General features: G+C 41.8%; 2 protein-coding genes across 3 annotated transcripts; both read left to right on the top strand.

Annotated features, from left to right (window-relative positions):
- Nucleotides 1–3254: 3254 nt before the first annotated feature.
- On the top strand, nt 3255–5756 carry gpr78a (G protein-coupled receptor 78a). The gene is made up of 3 exons (XM_047579592.1): nt 3255–4150; nt 4245–4358; nt 5025–5756. Exons 1-3 carry the CDS (start codon nt 3477–3479, stop codon nt 5266–5268), a joined length of 1032 nt encoding a protein of 343 aa, XP_047435548.1. The 5' UTR covers nt 3255–3476; the 3' UTR covers nt 5269–5756.
- A 684-nt stretch (nt 5757–6440) lies between these two features.
- On the top strand, nt 6441–14700 carry cpz (carboxypeptidase Z). 2 transcript variants are annotated; one of them, XM_047579591.1, is made up of 13 exons: nt 6441–6686; nt 7203–7235; nt 7861–7912; nt 8080–8402; nt 8508–8723; nt 10142–10338; nt 11683–11844; nt 11950–12108; nt 12200–12335; nt 12426–12565; nt 13504–13603; nt 13758–13903; nt 14014–14700. In XM_047579591.1, exons 1-13 carry the CDS (start codon nt 6590–6592, stop codon nt 14215–14217), a joined length of 1965 nt encoding a protein of 654 aa, XP_047435547.1. In that variant the 5' UTR covers nt 6441–6589; the 3' UTR covers nt 14218–14700. The 2 variants fall into 2 exon arrangements, with proteins under 2 accessions (XP_047435547.1, XP_047435546.1); XM_047579590.1 differs by having other exon boundaries at nt 6442–6686; nt 10142–10377.
- Nucleotides 14701–20608: the final 5908 nt, after the last annotated feature.

Here is a 20608-nt window from a genome sequence, read left to right as displayed (position 1 = left end):
AGCATAAGCAATCTTGCCTCCAGTTCGACTGGGCCCCGTCATGGGTGAAGACGCCACCAGGCGCTTGCCTTCGAGGCCCAGGCCTGGGGCCCCAGTCTTAAGATGACCCCACACGTGGGAGACCCTAGCCCCTAAGGTCATTAGGGAACTCAAACTCATCCACCACTAGCTTCATGTGAAGTGGCTGGGATGAAGATCAGTAACTCCAAGTCTGAGCACATGATCCTTTGTGGAAAAGGGTGGATTTCCCACTCCAGGAAAGGGAGGAGGTCCTTCATCAAGTGGAGAAGCTCAAGTATTTCGGGATCTTGTTCACGAGTGAGGGTAGAATGGAGCGGGAGATTTACTGGTGGATTGGAGCTGAGTTTGCAGTGATGCAGGTGCTTAACTTGTCTGTTGTGCAGAAGAGAAAGCTAAGCTGAAAGGCGAAGCTCTCAATTTACCAGTGGATCATGAATTTTGGGTAATGACCGAAAGAACGAGATCGCAAATACAAGGGGCTGAAATGAGTTTCCTTCGCAGGGTGGCCGGGCTCAGCCTTAGAGATAGGGTTAGGAGCTCGGACACACATGAGCGTCGAAGAGTCGAACATCTGCTCCTCCACGTTGAGAGGAGTCACTTGAAGTAATTTGGGCATCCGTCTCCTGTTGAAGGTGTTTTCGGCATGTTCAAGGACACAATGGAGGGATTTTATCTCATCTGATCTGGGGATTTTTCCGGAGGAGCCGGGGAAAGGATTGTCTAGACTTCCCTGCTGAGGCTGCTGCCTCCTGCCATCCGGACACAGATTAGCGGGAGAAGACGAGTTTAAGTGCCAGTATGAGTACACTATATCACAGAAAAACAAGAAGGACAAGAAGAAGAAGAATTTTTTCAGAACTGCCAATATCAGTTCCAGCTTTGGTCTCCCTATTGAACTCTTGATTGAATCTCGTCCCCAGCCTTTTAACCATTGAGCTGTAACCATGAAATAGCTCATACAGCCGTGTCACTGAACAGTCAGTTCTGTTGCTACTTATAAATCTGTGTCCCTCCTGTAACCTGGTAGGAATGTACTGCACCAGGAGTGAAACCATCTGATCAAGTGATCAAGATGTACACCACCCTTCTCAGTCTGAAAATTCAGGCCAGTGTTCAGACTGAACTGGGTGGTGACAGAGGTGGTGATGGATGAGATAAATGAGTAGAGAAAAGATCACATGGGGAAAAAAAAATTGGAGAATAGTTTTATATACAGTGTAAATGCTATAGGCAAATTCTGTGTCCATCATCAAGGTTTCTTCTGAAGAGAATATTATCAGATGTGAAAGGCGTGCCACCTTTATCAGCATCAAAAACTTGCAAACAGCCATTCCCCAGTGAGACTCCTCTAGTGCCGCCACGTGACTGAGCACGAAGCAAAGCGAGAAAGAGAGAGAGGGAGTGACAGCGAGCGGGGATGAAAGCGAGTTTATGTGTGTGTCTGCACATGTGAGCGTCTGTGTGAGTTAGCATTTCTGTGCGCAGCTTTTGCTCCATGTAGCTCGAGGGGGGGCTGAGACATATTCGCCCTCCCCACCCCGCGCTCTAGAAACACTCAACCATGACATTTGGCTCCGTTCTTTCTCTTCCTCTTTTTCTCCTCTCAAAGGCCATCACTGAGTGGACGGTTAGAACAATGGAGGGGCATGCTCCCGACACCTCAGCAAAGCGCCTTGCTCTGAGGTCTTTCTGGATTAACGGAGCAGACAGATCAGGGACACAGCTGACAGAAAGTGTGCCTATTCACTCAGTCACAATAGCAGCGCTTGGTAGCAGTGAAGAAAATACACCTGGGGTGAAGGCAGTTGGGAAAGGCATCAGATGTGGTTTTGTCTTGGACACAATTCACCCACAGGGAATCAAAGATGACTTGTGTGCAGCAGAGAGTGATAGATGGACAGATGGATAAAGACCTAAATCACTTTCTAGTTGAACTAAGGCGATAATAAGGTGTGAGAAAGCTCCATACTGTGTTACCAACCGTGGGAACTGCAATATTATGTAATGGCAAACATACTCACATCATATACATACTCATACGACCAGGGGCAGCGGCTTAGGGTAGAATCGGGTGGACTTCTTAAGTGCTCCTTCCATCGGCATTCTCTTGCTTGCATAACCACATCTCCTGCCCAGAGAAAACCCAGAGAAAACACGTGATCACTAAGAGGGTTCCTTCTGGCTGAAGGGTGATTTCTCATTGCCTCTGTTCCTCTTGTTTTCCCTCCCTCCTTCTTCTTCTTAGCAACAACAGGGGTTTATCTTCCACACCCGTTAAGTTCACATGCTCAGAGACAGCCGTACCACTGAAGATTACAAGATGCCCAAATAAAATATAGCATTAAAACGATGGCAGCCTTTGGTGGCAGTGGGAATAAGCAGGATGTGGGGGGGCTGGGGAAGGAAAGCAACACAGCTCGCCATCATCCCCAACATACAGTATGCAATGGAATGTAAAAGCAGCCCACGCATTGCCACATACTAGCACACTCTATAGGCTTGCAGAGGTGATGGAGAAATGAAGCGAAACACAGTTCATGCGGTTATATTGTTTGCCTAATGGCATAATTGCCTTAGTCACATTTAAACATTTTCAGAAAACAAGAAAATTTAGGGTGCGCACTGGAATTTTTATTGATATTGGAACAGTAAGACTGTGGCTTGGGGTTTCAAGAGGTGGATTTAAATGTGACAAACGGCTTCTTGCAGGCTGTTTTCATGAGGAGAGATCAACACAAATCAGTAAGATGAAGTTCAAAGAGTGATGAAGCCATCAGAGATTTGGTGTTGCTATGGAGATGAGTGATTCCGTGTGTGTGTGTGCGTGTGTGTGTTTGTGTGTGTGTCACTGTGGTCACAGCTCAACTGTGGCTATGTGTGTATGCTGATTCACTGACAGGTGTTTAAATCCATAAAATATATGCTGTTTGTCAAATAACGGATATAAACCAATAAACCAGTTGATTTACACACAAACACACACCACAGTTAAATAAAGACGTCTCTCGTCTTTCATATTAACTCCTGCTTGCGTGAATATTGTTCAAGCCTCACATGAGCCAGCTACCGACTGCACGTGCAGGGCGCACGGCATGAGAGAGGAGGCGCCAGATAGTGCGCATGACCGTAGAGTAAACAGAGAGAGAGCACTTCTTGGTTTGCACAGCTTCTCACTTTGGACTTATCAAATGTGATAAGTGGAGGTGTTGGAGCGCGACCAAGAGTCAGACAGTTCCTGGATACATCAAGCAACCTATTTAGACTAACAGGATATCTTGGGATATTTCAGCACTGGACAGCTCTCTGTGAGCGCCTCTCTCTTTGCGTGTCTCTTCCCACAAGCGCGTCTCACACGTGCCAGCGACCATCCATCACACCTGGTGGGGGGGCAAGAGCAGAGAGCATGGCGGACTCCCCACAGTATTCTCCCCAAAACTGCTTCTAAGTCTCGAGAGATGAGCATACCGGAGTTCCTACTCGAAGTGTCCATTGTGGTCATAGCTGTTGTCTCGTTGCTGACAAACTTGTCAGTGCTGCTATGCTTCACCCAGAGCGCAGACTTAAGGTCCCATGTGCCCGGAATATTCGTCTTAAATCTCTCCTTCTCCAACATCCTTCTCGCTGTCGTCAACATGCCTGCCACTTATCTCGGGGTGGCCAAAAGTGCAAAGCCCTTCGGGGACATGTTTTGCCACGCCGCCAGCTTTGCCGAGACTTTCACCGGCAGCAATGCCATGCTGACCATGGCCGCGCTGAGCATGGACAGGTGGATAGCGGTGGTGTTTCCTCTGAGTTACTCCAGCAAGATGCGCCACAGGGACGCGTTTCTCATCGTGGCCTATTCCTGGGTGCACTCTCTGACCTTCTCCTTCACTCAGCTGATGATGGACTGGGGAGGATACAGTCACACTTACGCTTCGTGCACGGTTCACCTGGACGCGGGGCGGGCGCCTCAGCTGAAAGCCTATGCGACCTTCACGGTGCTCTTCCACAGCAGCAGCTTTGCGCTCTGTCTCCTTGTCATGTGCTTCGCTTATTTGAAAGTTCTGAGAGTGGCAAGGTCGCACTGCAAGAGGATAGATGTCATAACTGTGCAGACTCTGCTTCTGCTGGTTGATATTCACCCCAGGTACAAGATACTGGAGAGATTTCATTTGACTGGAGCAAATGGGCATCTCATTATAAAATTTAGATATGAATTAATCTGTTTGTGTGTCTGTCAGTGTGAAGGAGAGGTGTCTGGCTCAAAAGAAGAAAAGAAGGCAGCGTGCTGCTAAGAAGATTTGCATCTTCATTGGTTCCTTCATCTTCTGCTTTTCACCCTATGTTATAACAAGGTAACACTTTACATGGTTTACTGTCTTTTTTAATAGTCAGTTTATATTGAGCATTCCTTACAATAACACCTTATGACATCCACAGATAGTTCTGAAACTGACTAAGTAATTTCCCCTTGGGATCAATAAAGTAATTCTGATTCTGATTCATCTGAAGTCTAGCTTAGACAAAATGTTTAGTTTCACTGCTGCTGTGTTATTGGTTGGCAGCTGGTTTTTAAGTGGTGTCTGTGGTGTTATCTTGCAAAATAAATGTGTGGGAATTACTGAAAACTCCAACTCTACCATAAAGTTGACCGATGACTTCTCTAACAGTATCAACACAATGAGATTTATCTGTGAATGCATGGATATTGCTGTGAGTTGCTTCAGCTTTTGTGCGGTTAACATGCGCACAAGCAGCAGCTACCATGGATTGTAAAACACAGACAATAGAAGGACATGCTTGTCATTTGAAAAAATAACAAATTAAAATCAACCACTAAGTACTGTCAAGTTAATTAATTTAAGTCCTTTACTGCCTCTACTGCAATCTGTAAACCCTCAGTTTGAAAACTAAAAAGTCCTTTTAAATCACCTTGACCAGAAAATAAGTGAAAGCCCCAGTATTTGTATAATTTTCTATACGTCAAATAGAACTGACCTTTTACTTTCTTCCCCTTTCAGGTTGGTGGAGTTGGTGCCCTCTGTGCACATCCCACGCTATTGGGGCATTGCCACCAAATGTTTATTCTATGCCAAGGCCTCCAGCGACCCCTTTGTCTACTGTCTTCTGCGGCAGCAGTACAGGAAGGCTCTGGTTAGTGTCATCAGCTGGTTTGCGAGGAAGGATCGGTACTTCCTGTCTGTCCCCAGCATGAGCAGCACCTTGGACTCCGCCGATGACAAATGTCTCGCGAGCATTACCTGAACTCCTGTCAGTATGCTAATTTGTAAGGGATTAAATCATTCCATGAGGGTCAGAAGTCAGCCCAGTACACGGAAAGAAGACAATGCATTGCTCAAGGACGCTTTAACAGGTCCATGGCCCATGGGGCTGCTTCATTCACAGGAGGAACTCCTAAAGACACGTTACAGCTTCTACTCAACGAGACCTCAATCACTTCTGATAAAAGGCCTTTGCAGAGCTCAGAAATTGTCCGGTCTTTTCCAGGGATACACTACATGAAAAGCCCAGCACCATGTTCAGTACTGTCACTGGTATAACTGCAATTCTGAAGTACTGTATAAGTGAATTTGTCAGGTCTTCAAGTTTCAATGAAAAACTGGACAAATATTCATTGTATTGTACTGTTTTGAAGCTAAAGTGACATGTTTGTGTTAATGGGCACCAGTAGGGTGTAAAAATGGCTATGAGAATGTGTTAAAATGTTATATCACAGTGTTAAAAATAAATTTCACTGCAACAGATATGCACAGAGTCTGTTATGTGCCAGTAAATCATTATTCGATTTCAGACGTATTGCAATGCTACACAAAATTCATCAGTGGCATATCACATAATATGACCACATGCAAACATGGGCTGTAATCTGTCCAATAAGTTTTTTTTTTTAATTTAATTTTTTCCATTTTAGATTTGGGAATAAAGGGAATTTTGTGCATCGGATTTTTGTTTCTTTTAAATACGTGCACATTCCTGGGTTTTATTTTGAAATCCTCAGTGCTTCACTTCTTCACTCTTCACCTCTATGATGGGAACGGATGCCAGGCGCATTATAAATTCACGATTATTGCCTCATAGTAGCTTATTATTGTAGGAATACAAAGAGTGGAGATCTGGATTTATGACGTTTCACACACACAAAGACAGATAGTGCGAGTATAAATACAATATTTTCGTGCATTTAATTGCTTTGGCAGCTTTATTATGTCAAAGAATAGCAGACATGAACTTCTTCCACCCCCACAAGCCACGTTTCTTCTCTCTCTCTCTCTCGCTCTCGCTCGCTCTCTCTCTCTCTCTTTCACACACACACACACACACACGCAGCAGTTCTAAGAGGTGAAATATGATCGGCACAGCAGTGCGCCACAGTCCAGGCTCACTTCAGCTTTTTTTTTTTTTTTTTTTTTTTTTTTTTTCGGGTCAGGGGATGCTCCGTTCAGACAAAGGAAGGAGGTTTCCATGCTGTGGGTGGTAATTAACATCCAGCCCAGGAGACGGAAAAGAAGCAAACACACTGCCACATCACACACAGCGGCTGTCAGGCAGCTTACTGCGCTACAACATGCATTTAAGGCTTTCGGTGCTGTTGTTTCTGTGCTTGACGAAAAGTTGTTGGTGCGCCCCGCAGAACAGTTGTCATCCAGAAGACGAGATCTCGGGTAAGGCCACTCGGTTAACACTGCCGCTTCATGCATATGCGCACTAAAGCTATGATGCATGGCTCACTCGATGTGGCATGGAACTTAGAGTGGAGTTTATCACCACTATGAAGGATTTAAGGTTTGTATCAACACACATTGATCCGTCTCCGCCAAATATGTACCCCAACTGATCTGTTAATGAGATCTTAGCTCTCATTCAAAGTTTGTAAGTAGGGGAAATAGTTTATTTTACTTGTTATATGTTTTCCATGTGAGTTTAGTCCCAGGTGTTTCGAAACTTCAGCTCAATATTCTGCAAAGATCCACATGATTCAGTCAAAGTGCAAAACTTGACAATGGCTTAATGAGACAGGCACACTGCGATGTGTTGTTCTCAGGCTGCTCATAAACAGTAATTACAGTAACTAGAGTTCCTGCTTTGTTTCGTGCTTTTGAAGATGTCGCCCCCTAGCGTTGGATGGACGACCCACTGATATTTTCATGTTTGTTTGTTTGTTTGTTTGTTTTTTGCAGGAGGATGCAGCAACAACGCTTATGATGAAAAACGTACGTGGCTAATTAATTAAAATGTTTCCAATGTGGAGAGAATGCAATCAAAAATACACGGACAAATATGTGGAAAATAACATTTCTTCCCAACTACGGAGAGAGATTTTAAGCTTTCTAAAATGTTACATGAGTGGAAGTTGAATTATCATCTCATGACCTGACCTTTGGAGGGACAAGCTAGCTGAAATACAAGCTGCTACAAGATGAAACAGGTCTGGTCTATTCAGAGCTAGAAAGAAACGCAGCATTCAAAATCAGTGTATTTGAGAGGGTTTCTGGAGTTTCAAGGACTCCACAGTGCACTGGTCTGCTCGGCACCATTCATTAGAGTGTCAGTAGTTTTCCTGCTGGATGGTTGTAAATATAGCAAGGAGAAGCTCTTATTAATCTTTCACTGGTTTCCCACAAAGAAACATGGAAACATATGATTGCAACCGAGCAATGCAGCTGTATAGCAGCTGTATAGCATGTATGGCATAGCATTTCTCATCAGATTCATATGTAGCATAGAGATAAGTTTTAGATGACATATGGATCATTGCGCATTAAATAAAATAAGTAAATGAAACTTAACCCTCTTTTAAATATATTGTCTTGTGTTATCTCTTCTGTCTCTTAACAGCTACCTGCACAGAGCTCAACCTAGGATACTGCAATGATATGGAATACAGTAGGTGGGTCACAGAGGCTGGTACTAATGGGATGCTAAGAAATCAGTCCTCAATTTTGTGTTAAGGCATTGCTCCTTATCGTTTTAAATCAAAATGTTTTCACATATACTTGATTGTGGTGATTCTGTGTAAATGCAGTGGTTCATTCATCCTGTACATCGTGCATACAGAACGATATTCCCCAACATCCTTGGCCATCGCACTCGTATGGAGGCGGAGTCAGGGGCCGAGTACCTCCTTCTGAGCGTCATTCATGGCCTTCTCAACGGCGAGTGCTCCCCTGAGATCCGCCTCGTAGGCTGCTCGGTGCTAGCCTCGCCCTGCCAGAATGACAAGATGATCAAACCATGCCGCAGCGCATGTGAGGCGCTGAGGAAGGACTGCTACCATGCCTTTGAGGCCATTGAGATGGCCTGGCCCTACTTCCTGGATTGTGACCGTTTCTTTGCCAGTGAACAAGAGGGCTGCTTTGACCCGCTGGCAGGGCTGAAAGGTAGAGGTGACAGTGTTGTTCTGTGCTTTTTGGACTGAATCAAGCCATTTGCCCTGTGAAATCAACATCCTTTTTATTCCCTAAAACCTTGTGTCCCTCCATCAGCCAGACAGGAGCTAGCATTGTCCAGTCTGTCTCCCGAGGAACCCAGCACCATCATCCAGTTCACCTACACATCCAACACCCAGATGTACAGTTTACTGAAGAGAACGGCAGCCAAGTGCTCCCACATCTCTCACGTCTACAGTATCGGACGCAGCACTGAGGGCAGGGATCTACTGGTGATTGAGTTCTCCAAAAATCCAGGACAGCATGAGCTACGTGAGTAAGAAATAGTTGAGTAAAACAATAGAATTCAATGTTAATAATGTGGTGGCATTACTCCTGTGATTTCTTTCTCATTGCTTTGTGTACACACACTGACTCACATCTCACGTTACACCTTAACCTGGATTAGTACATTTTCTCGCCACATGGGGGCAGTAGAAACAAAATATTAACACAACACTGATATTTTATCATTTAAATAATGATGAGAAATGTTTAACATGCCTTGCTTACAGTGTAAGAGATAAGGTAGAAAGACTTATCATTTTATCTGAAGATTAATATGTGGCTCCAGAGCCATCAAATGTAAATCTGTAAAATCTGAACACCTTTTAATATGGCACAATTTAACAAGAAGAATCAAACATGCATTTTATACTTAAATAACATTACTCAAGATGGCCACTGTGACAAATTCAGATGACTGAAGCATCACATTTGAAGTTAATCTCAATTCAGTCTCAACAAGGACAGCATTGTTGTTGTACTAGACATCCCAACAAGTAATTCAACAGCAACTGTTCACACCGGTACAGACCATGGGCTTATGTACTGGTGTTAGGTAAAAAAACAAAAGACTGGATAATAACCACCTCCAAAAATATCACAATTGCTTTTTGCATTTTGTATTAAGCAATTACCAATCACACAAACAACACAAAGTTGACTGAAGCCCTGAAAGGGACATTTAAATGTTCAAATCAGAATGTTATTTACCTGTCTTGTTTTTTGTTTCTGCTAGTGGCCATGTTTCCCTGTTAGCACCAAGAAAATTTGACAGAACCTTTTCAATTGTCACAAAAATGCAAAGCTGAAGCGAAAGCAAATCTGGCCTGATAAAGATCTATGAGATGAAAAACAGAAATAGCTTTGTGATTTATTTAGTTTTTCAAAAAGTTGCAACAATTATTCTTGTCAGTGTGTATTGGCCATGCTGTGTGCTACATGCAGACAAAGAAATGCAACAACTGTAAAGCATGGAGCAAAGGCCACATGTCAACAATAGGTACGAGACTCTCCTCTAGGAAATGATAAGACGTGTGATCTTAATGTTTGAAGGAGCGTAAAAACTTTTTTAAGTTGGGAAGTTCATCACCTGATGATGCCAAATTTCGTGTTAACTATACTGACTTTTTTCACAGCTATGTAAGGTGTTGGAATCAGTCTCTCTCACTGGGTCATTGGTCTGTGATTCTAAGTGAATATTGTTAAAGTTACTATATGTGTATATGAATGAAAGTATGCATTGAATGATTTTTTTATTCATGTATTAAAATGGAAAATCCCATAGAGACTCACACGTCTCACGACTATGAATTCATTCGGACTTGACCTGACAGCCTGTTCTTTTGCCTTTGCTAAAGCCACTGAACGCAGCTTTAATCAAGTTTGCTTCCACCCATGACCTGCAGTGGAGCCCGAGATCAAGTTGGTGGGAAACATGCATGGCAACGAGGTGCTGGGCCGTCAGCTGCTTATCTACCTGGCCCAGTATCTGTGCTCAGAGTACATTCTGGGAAACCACAGAATTCAGACCATCATCAACACCACTCGCATCCATATTCTGGCTTCCATGAACCCCGATGGCTATGAGCTGGCCGCCTCAGAGGTAGAGGATAGCAATGACCCGGAGCTCGCCAACCATGAAGTAAATATTGTTAACAGGACGAAAGACAAACTGCCATTATCCGTTCTCAACCCACTGTTTGTTCCATCTGTTCAGCTTGAGGTGTGGAGGTGGAAGAATGCCCTCTAGGTTGGGAATATAAAAAAATGGTACACTGTAGTGAACCCCTATGGCCAGGTGGCAGGGATTTTATTAACAATTGTGAAATTGTTAATAAAATTATGACAGAGCACTCAAGTCTTCCACCTCTTGTCATTCTGTCTGCATGTCTTCCCACAAAATGTTTTCCCACTCCCAGATAAAGTCTTCAACCATCAGCGAACACACCATAAATACTAAACACAATTTAAATATAAAAACAAGGGCAATTTTTATATTTGGATTTGTAATTTGCAATTTGCAAAATAAGTTTTCTGGGAGTGGGACATCTGTTTGTACCCTGCATGGAGAGTGTTTCCTTCACTGGCTTGCTTAGCAATTGTAGAAGTCTCTCAGCTGTGTTTAGCTTACTGTGCATTATGGTCTGCATGAAGCTGCATTCAGATTATGCTGTAGACTGATCATGTGCATGCCCAAGTATGTGTCAGCTGTCCGACACAGGACTGACAAAAGCATGAGAAAGCTTAAGAGGTCCACTATGAGGAATGTTTAATTTATATAACGTACAGTGTAGTCTCAAATTTATTGTGTAGTTAAATTTCTTCACCGTGATAAGACTACATTCTACAAAGGACCTTCACTGGACTGAAACTTCATTGGAAATGTACAGCATAATGCAAACATTTTATTAATAAGATATAATTTAAAATTCACTATTTGGCCTACCTACTTTGAATGTGAATATACTTTGAATGAAATATTCATATATGATGATTGCATGTATCATATAACCATTTGCTGTTGGATTTAATGTATAAGAGGAGAAACTAAAACATCAAACCGTTGCCATATTTGTTCTGTATATGGCACCATAAACGGAACAGTTCATGACATGTAACTGTTTGCATAATCCAAAAATCTGGTTTTGATTGTTTGGCTGAAAATATCAAAGATTAAATGCTCCTTTCTTAATGAATGATAGTTATATTTACTACTTCTTCTCATGGCGGATACATGGTCCTGTCTACATGTTAACAATAGAATTATTAGAAGTAGTCTTACGTGTTCCTTCTTGAATTCCTTACTAATATTCACGTAATTTGCTCAGAGTTTTCTTAACATCATCACAGCTCCCACTAATCGTCATCATTGCCGTTGCAATTAACCCCATTCTGAATCATTCTGCAGCTTTTAAGTTTTCTAGTTGTTTGAACCTTAACGTTTCAGGGCCACTTGTTGAACGGTTGGACCAACGGTCGAACCAATGCCCAGAGTCTTGACCTCAACCGCAACTTTCCCGACCTCACCTCCGTCTTCTACCGGAACCGGCGCAGCAGACACTACCGCATAGATCACATCCCAATCCCTGATGCCTACTGGTTTGGAAAGGTAGGGCACCGTCAGTTGTTATACGCATGATTCATGGAGAATTGTTTGCATTAGATATTTCAACCTGGATCCCTGAAATGATCTAATTCTGTCTTTGGGCTGTAGGTGGCACCAGAGACCTACGCTGTGATGAAGTGGATCAGGTCACTGCCTTTCGTTCAGTCTGCCAGCCTCCATGGAGGAGAGCTGGTGGTCTCCTATCCCTTTGACTTTTCTAGACATCCGCAAGAGGAGAGGATGTTCTCACCCACTCCAGATGAACAGGTGTGAAATCAATATTTATAGGTCAACAGAACACGAATGCTGCATCGCCATACTCTGTCAATATCTACACATAACATCTTCCATTGCTCAGGTATTCAAGCAGCTGGCTCGCACCTACGCCGATGCCCATGCCACTATGTCCAACAATGACACAGAAAGGTGTGGAGCCTCCTTTTATCGGACCAGGGGCATCATCAACGGTGCAATGTGGTACAGTTTTGCTGGCGGTGAGCTACTTTTAAAACCACAAAGAGAACCCTTTAAGCTCTTTTCTCCTGTGATTTTCAATTTAAGTGTACGACTCCCATCCTATGCAGGTATGTCTGACTTCAATTACCTGCACACCAACTGTCTAGAGATCACCGTGGAGCTCGGCTGTGACAAGTTCCCCTCAGAGGCTGAGCTTTACCCTGAATGGAAGAGGAATAAGGAAGCTCTGCTCAGTTTTGTTGAGTCTGTAAGCATCTGTTTTTCTTAACTGGGAGGAAAAACGAGTGTGATGGCGCAGTTTCACTTAAAAAGGAGAGGAACTATTATTGTCATAATCATAACCTTTATTCAAGAGCTTTCCTTAAAATGGACCAAGACAGGCAGCATACCAATTGCAATGTGACAATTACATTTACATTTGCAAATCATTTAAAATTATGAGGAAATTGCGCTAACAGAATGTTTTAACTATCTAGACATGAAGAAGTTGAAGTAGATACTGTATTTGATATTGACAGGCACATTTTGTTAGAATAAATTTGAGAACAATGAGGCTAAAAATAAAATGCTAGGAAAACTATATATATTTAATTAGAACCAACTCACTAAGATTTAGGAGATGTTGCATCAAATGCAGACAGAGGGATTAGTATAATTTAACTCTAACGTTTATTCAATTTGATACAAATCCCAGAACCAGATCATGCTTTAAGCCCTGGAAGCTGAGACAATAACTTCCCTTTCTTGAAATGTCTGAACATGGTGGTAGACAAACAATAGCCTTGTAAATAATACTGTAATATACGAGTGATTAAGTGAACAGCTGGAGAAGACAGATCATACAACCAATTCTATTGTAGACAGTGTCTATTGAGTAAAGCATTTCATACATGTACCTAAAGTATTTAAGGTCTCTGTAGTCCAGAAGTCATAAATGTGGCACCGACAGAGGAAACATAAAAGGTTAAAAGGCTCGGTCCCTGAAATAAAAACCCAGTTTAAACTTCAGTTTCTACATTGTTTGCTGAATGTGAAGTGTAAAAGAAAGAGAAGATTAAATTCCTAGAGGCTTCAAATGCCATTTGATTGTATATGATGAAAATGACATGTGCAGTGTGTTCAGGTGGTGCTGGGTGGGACAGAGGAATAATATGGCTGATCACTATGCTCACTTTCTCTGAACAGGTCCACAGAGGAATAAAGGGAGTAGTTAAGGATGTTAATGGTAATGGGATAAAAGGTGCAACTATCTCCGTCAGGGGAATTAGGAAAGATGTCACCACAGGTAAATATGGTCATATTCTCTATTTGTCATGGTGCTGGCCGTGGTATGGAAGTGGGATACATTTTCTGTTAGTGACTTGTATTATTTAGACATTTCCAAGTATAGTTTGTACTTTTAGTACGTTCTTTTCTGACCTCGCTTCCCTCGCCACCAGCTGAAGATGGAGACTACTGGCGACTGATAAACCCTGGCACTCACATCCTGACTGCCACAGCTAAGGGTTACTCCAGAGTCACAAAGAGGATTCACCTGCCTCACAGCATGACCAGAGCTGGACGTGTTGACTTTGTCTTGGAGCAGGTTTGGATCTTCTGTCATGCACATTTTTTTAATCTCGCTCCCAAGACATGCACGGCCAGTTCACCATCAGTTCACCGCCTTTGCTCTGTAATTTTCACCCCCGCACCCAGATTCCCCTGGAGCCGGATATCGACGACCACCTCTTCCCCACAGTGGACACATGGGACCGATTTGACCCCTACAACCAATTTGAGCGCTACAGCGAGCCAAACGTTGATGAAGCAGGGGTAGAGAGACAGGAGAAGCCGTGGTGGTGGAACTACTTCTCCCAGTCTGGCGTCTCCCCTCCGCAATGGCTGCTACGAAATGTCTAGGCAAAACAATGGAAAAATAAAAGATCCTGATGTACTACTACATAGGGAGACTGGTGACGGATGGTGCCACATCCAGTCCCACCAGTGATCTCAGAGGCGTCTATGCAACAGGAACTGTCACACTGAAATTATACATAACCCAACACACATTTCAGTGCTTATAAGAAGGATGTGAATCGGCTTTTCCCTCCCCACCATGCAACACATTAAGTTCTGGCCGCTGAGCAAGGTCTTAGTCGTATTGCTTTGCAGCTGCATTTAACTAGCTTTACGCAAATCACTGGGGAATGAATGAGATATGGATACCATAACTGTCTGCCTTGCTAACACGATCACAGTCAAAAATATTGCACTTATTTGAATATGATTACATTATATGAATGATTTCAGATTACACATGTGTAGGCAGCTACATAAAACTCATCTCAAAATTGGATCGATCACTCTTTTTCTAATTACATTAAACAAGGAAATTTTCTGTAACATGTATCCACACTTTCTTCATAATACAAGCCATGCTGTTAAAACCTCCTGGACCAATTGTTATGGAGCGCCATATTCAAATTTGGATTAACAGTAATACTGTACCATCTGTGAGCAGTGGAAATTATTGCTTTGTTTGTTTATTACAAGCATAACAATGACATATTAGATGCTTCTCGCACTTTATTTATTTTATCCCAAATATATCTTGCTTTAAACAGAGTAACACGTTGTCGAGTACAAAATAGGCCCCAGTAGGCTTACGAAGACTCATTGTGAGAAGCTGTTTGTTCACCAGAGGGCGCCAGAGGACATGGAATGGCATTAAAGATTAGTGGCCTAATTGGCGTCAAGGGGTAAAGGACATTTGTGTTCTTCATTCATGATTTCACGAGAAGCAGTCAGCAATTAATGTCCATTTAGGTCCATGCAGTTCACAGACCAACACAGACAAGAGGATTCGCTGCCAGGGTCGAGCTTTTTATACTTTTATACCAGGATCAAAAGGAATCTGGCGGAAGGATACAAAATAGCTGTGCGTTGTGTATCCTCGCGCCTCACACAGGTGAACTTAATTTGCTTTAATTGTCACTGGTTAAGGACGAGGGCATCAAGTTGTAATGCTCCCAGTCTTTTGTTATAATACAGCCGACCTTTCCAAGTGAATACTATATACTCTCAGTTAGCGCAGTTACTCAATTTAGTTCTTGAGCTCAAGGTGCTTTGCTAGTTTTCTGCATGGGAGGCAAATTCTCTCAGTTAATAATTAAAAGGTAAGCGGCTCTCTCATAGTAGGATTTATTCGAATGTTGTTTAGTTTGGCTTATTTAATTTAGAACAATGGTTTTTATTCTCTCCGTTGCTAGTTAATGCTATTCCCCTGCCCCTTAAAGTCCCTGGATGTACTTTATTTAACGTGCATGAAAACCAACAGGTCTGAATAGCACCACATAAAATACGCAGTAAACTCCACTGTGCTCTGTCTGGAGCTAATTAGATACAGCACTTGGCAGCAAAGTATTTTTTCTTCTTCTTTGTGTGCATTACTTTATTAAAATGTAGAAAACAATAGTTTTCTGTTCTCTCAGAAAATATTTTAATATCGAGAATAATCTAAATACAAAATACTGTTTACAATTTTGTAACTTCCACAGCTGAATGGAAGGCTTAATATCATTAGTTAATCCCTTGGCATTCCTGTCACGTAACCATAAAAAAAGAAGAGTATCATCAATAAATTTAAAGCTGTGGACTGAAAAACACAACTGGACTACGGCTCCCACTTAGTCCCATTACAGAGCATGATTGTTTATGCACAGTTTTTCTAAGGACAGCACTAGGCGTGTCAAGAGTGCACCAAAGACATGGTAAACAGTCGTCTGTTTTGGTATCACTGCGTGACTAATACACGCAAGCTAACTGAAGTTAGAAATATGCAAATGTTTGCTGCAGGGTACATTGTGCCCTTATACTTGTGAACTTTTTCACTGGATGACATTTACTGGACCCTTGGCAATGTAACCGGACCATTTTTGTTGGGAGTTTCATCTGCTCTTGGAATACTGAGAGGCTCAGTAGATGAATCGTATAAGTTTTTGTGTTTGGGACTGGTCTGTGTCCATGTTTACTGAGTCTGCAGTTAGGATTATATCCTGAAATAGCGTGCATTATTCTAATCTCAAGAAATGAATCTTCCCAGCGATGTATTACATGTGCTGGCGCATAGACAGGAGACTTAGTTTAGAAATAGTGGCCTGTTGGAGTGTTTAACCTGTGGATAGGCAGCAGTGAGAAAGAGTCACTTTGACATTGAGTTTTGTAATAATCTGACATGTTGTAGTCAAACATTAGTCTGTTTTATGGCTCTGTTCTCATCTACCGATGTAAATAAGAGTACAAGCTCCTTGTTTTTTGTTTTCTAGCGATTCCTTCCGTCATAACTGCCATGACATTTCAAATATATTTCATTTTCAGATCAGATGTTACGGTTACACAGTTATTTTCAGTGAAGGTTTTCCTCCACACAGTTCTCTTTTATCGTTTTGATGCTGTAGTCATCAAGTCCCGCCAGTGTGCTCACAGCATGACTTACATCTGAAGCTAAAGCATTAAAAGGATCTCACTTTTCCCCCCAAATGGACAAATTCCCAGAGCTCAATGACAGATGGCTGGTAGCATGTAGTATGTGCTACTCCATTGGGTCGGCATGTCCTACTGGAAGATCATGAGGCAGGAAGCTTAAACTTCTGTCAGGGTCAACAGGCTGCACTTAACTGCCCCCTAACCTGTGACTACCACTACCCACTAGCACTGGTTACATATTGTAACTTTAGATTCTATGAGTAAAGGTGTAGGATGTTTCTGTGAACTACTATGAGACACAGTTGTATCTGAGCTGTCTTGTATCGGATCCATCCCGTTCAAGTACATGTGTGCTCAAGAATTGCTACTGGACTATTACTGTTTATTTATTTAATCTCAATGGCTGAATGTTCATTGTTACAACTGATCTGATCAGCATCAAATATGTAAAGCATTTTTTTCTGGGAAACTTAAGTGTTCTGTGCATTATTCAGTGAACCTGGGGTTTATAGCCTACGGACAGAGACGCTACTGATAATTAAGAAAATAAATTCTTAGTCAGTTTTATTGATATGATTTGTTGGAGTGACAGTAAAACATATAAAATACAAATGAAAAAAAAAAGCAGTATTTTATTTTGCGTGAACTGACCTTGTAATGCAGGTCACTAACACCACCTGTAAAAATGACGATAATAAGAATGACCTGAGAAAACCATCTACAAAACCTGTACACATAAACACCAAGTTATACTGATATATATTAAAAACACTTAAAACGTCTGTGCAACCACAACTGCTTATAGCGTAGTAATGAGAGCAGACATAAAATCCATCCTTGCTTACACTATGCTGTAGTGCCAGTTTATTTATCTGTCCATCATAATCTGTCTGCACCACCTGCACACAACCGCACAGTGCACCCAGTAGTCACAGCTGGAGCGGAGGATGCGCAGCAGTCTTTCAATGATATCGGCTGGGGGCGTGATTGCGTGCAACCTCTCCTGACCTCACTGTCCATCTGTTAACTGTTTCTAAAGCACACTGACCTGTGCTTGAACTAATGTAAGTGCCAGAGCACGATTCATATCCATATTCTATCCGATAATTGGCCACGCTAGAGGCAGGCCAGTGTGTACAGCGGCAGCCTATATGATTTGTTTATTGCGTTTAAAAGGGAAGTTGAAGTACTTAACAACCTTTTAGACGGGGCATATATCCTCAGGTCAGACTTTATAATGGTGATTATGAGTTTAATGCCAGTCAGTAGGTGAAGAAACACTCATTATAGGACCATGTATCAATGAACTGCGTTCACTCCAACACAAATGAGAGCCGCAGCAGTAATAACATTACATTAATATTAAAAGCCTCATGGTGACGCGTTAACAAATTTACAGCAGTACGATAAAAGCTAAACCATGCATTAGCATTGCAGATTTATTATTGGTGCATTTGCTGGCCTGTAATACATGATGTCAAATGACACCATTATGTACTCTGTCCACCAGAGAGCAATGACAGTCTTGTTCAGAGTGTGCATTACGTTTAAAAAAAATAAAAAATAGAAATACACAGATGTTAATAAACCTCAAAAATCCAGCATAAGTTGGTCTACAGTGGTAATGCATCTGTACCTCACATGCCAACCCCAACACCAGTGTTGGTCTGTTCTTGTGTGAGTGTTCTTCATGTGTTCACAATGGAAGCCTTTGATTTTTCTTACTATGACAGGCATGATGTATGTTTTCTTGAAACATTTCTGCCAAATGTAAATCATTTATTTAGTTATTTTTATTTTTTATTTTTTATTTCATTGGGCCATGGGAGTCTGGATTCAAGAATATGAAAGATGCAGTTATGGGTATGAGTGTTACTATTTGTCCACCTTTTGCCTGAATACACAATTACTCAACTGGGTTTCTGTGCATGTCTAACACTCATCATTGTAAAACAAACCATAACACACGTCACGTTAAACGTTAATATGGTTTCTGATATCAAGAGGGACAAATACAGCGAGAGACTAATGTCATCGGTTATTAGCACAAACAGCACAAAACGTTTTTTTCCCCCATTGTCTGTTTTTGAACATGAGCACAAACATTGATGCTTTTACACTGATGTCTGCCAGATCAGTGCGGTGTTGCCTGAACATCCTCTATCTATTTGAACACTCAAGGGAAAAATGCCGTTGTAATTGAGACTAAACTGTAATCATATTACTGGACCTTTTATTTGACATTCTTAAATATCAGTTGTTACAAAGCCACCAAAGAAATAACACACTACCCTAACTCTGTTAGCAGCCTAATGGATGTGGATGTTGTTTCAAAGAATGTCCATCGCTTACAGGTCCCCCTAATATTATAGCCAGAACAACATGAACAACTATATTACATTTGTAGGTTCTCTCTTTGAAAGGCAATTTTGCATGCTATAATTATCTTTTTTTTTTTTTTTCCAAGGCAGTGTGTTTCCAAATGTCTCCTCCTTATGTTCCTGGAGTGAGTTTCCATCTGGCAGACCTCCACCAAGACTTCTCCCCTTTTCACTCTCTCTCTCTCTTTCTCTAACTTTCCCAGTGCACCATGTAGTCACTTTCAATCTGACTGCATCAGTTTCTCCAACATAACACTTTTTAACACTCTGCATATATAATGCAAATGCCAAACCACTTAGCTCTGAACTTCCTCCATCCCTCCCTTTCCCTCTCCCTCTGTTCTCTCTCTGTCTTTCATTCCTGTAGCTATCTAGCTGCTATGCCCCATGAGTAGAGGCCTGCTCAATGTGGCAGAGATGATTTGTTTGCTTTGCAATTATTTTCCGTCAGTGGAGACAAATGGATTCATACTGCATAGAAAATCCCACACAGACAGGGCTGGATTGACGCATGCAGTGCAATGGCCTAATAGATAGAGATGAGGAGAGTGGAGCACTTTGGATCAAGAATGGATAGCGTTACGAAGAACGCTACGGTATGACATGGCTCTGCTCCATGTTGAAATATATTAGTGAAAGTTAGCATTTTAATACTGCAGCCAATTACTTTTTTTTAAAAAATCATTCTCACAATTCAGTTCAAATAATAAGCGCTGCTGTAGATCAACATTACTGATTCAGATGCAACCACATTTTTGGATAAGTAATGTTTCCTGGACTGTGTGTCTAAGCCACATGTTCGAAAAATGCAGGAAGGACCATATTTTAAATCAATTTGATTCTGTTTTTTGACATAAAGAGATCATAAAAGCTATACAGTCATTTAAACTGAACTGTAATTATGCTGTTTGTAATGTGAACCTTCTGCTGCTTTCAAGATGGACATCACTCCGAGTGGATAACTGGCTCTGGTTATCTCATAGGCATCTGGAATCTACCAGTGGGAAAGACTAATTACACATCAATCTGTGCTCTTAGTTTAGAAATTTTTCATTTGATCTTCTTAGCGTTTATTCTTTTTCAAATGGAATTACTATTTGTCAAGACGACTGTCACATATTTAAATTTAATTAATTGTATCCCCTCAAATAATGGAACAAGTGATAAGCAATTAAAATGGCATTTAAGTTCCTGGGTAGCACATCTTTCATTGTCCCTGTGAGAAAGTCTAAGTGTAATGTCTAATAAGCCATACACACATTAATTAATTGTTTGGCAGCTGAAAAGCCTCATTCATTCAAAAAAGCCTAATTTGCCCATCATGAGCTCATGGCTGTTGGTCAGGTTTGAGGAGGTCTCCACCTAATAGCTAATATCCCAGACTTTATATCCTGGAAGCCTGTCCTACGTGATCACTGAAGATATTTAAATGCATAACTAATGCA

This window comes from Mugil cephalus, chromosome 2 (genome assembly GCF_022458985.1).
Source record: "Mugil cephalus isolate CIBA_MC_2020 chromosome 2, CIBA_Mcephalus_1.1, whole genome shotgun sequence".
Taxonomy (NCBI): domain Eukaryota; kingdom Metazoa; phylum Chordata; class Actinopteri; order Mugiliformes; family Mugilidae; genus Mugil; species Mugil cephalus.
Note: the sequence above shows the minus strand (reverse complement) of the source record. Positions and strands in the feature narration are given on the sequence as shown.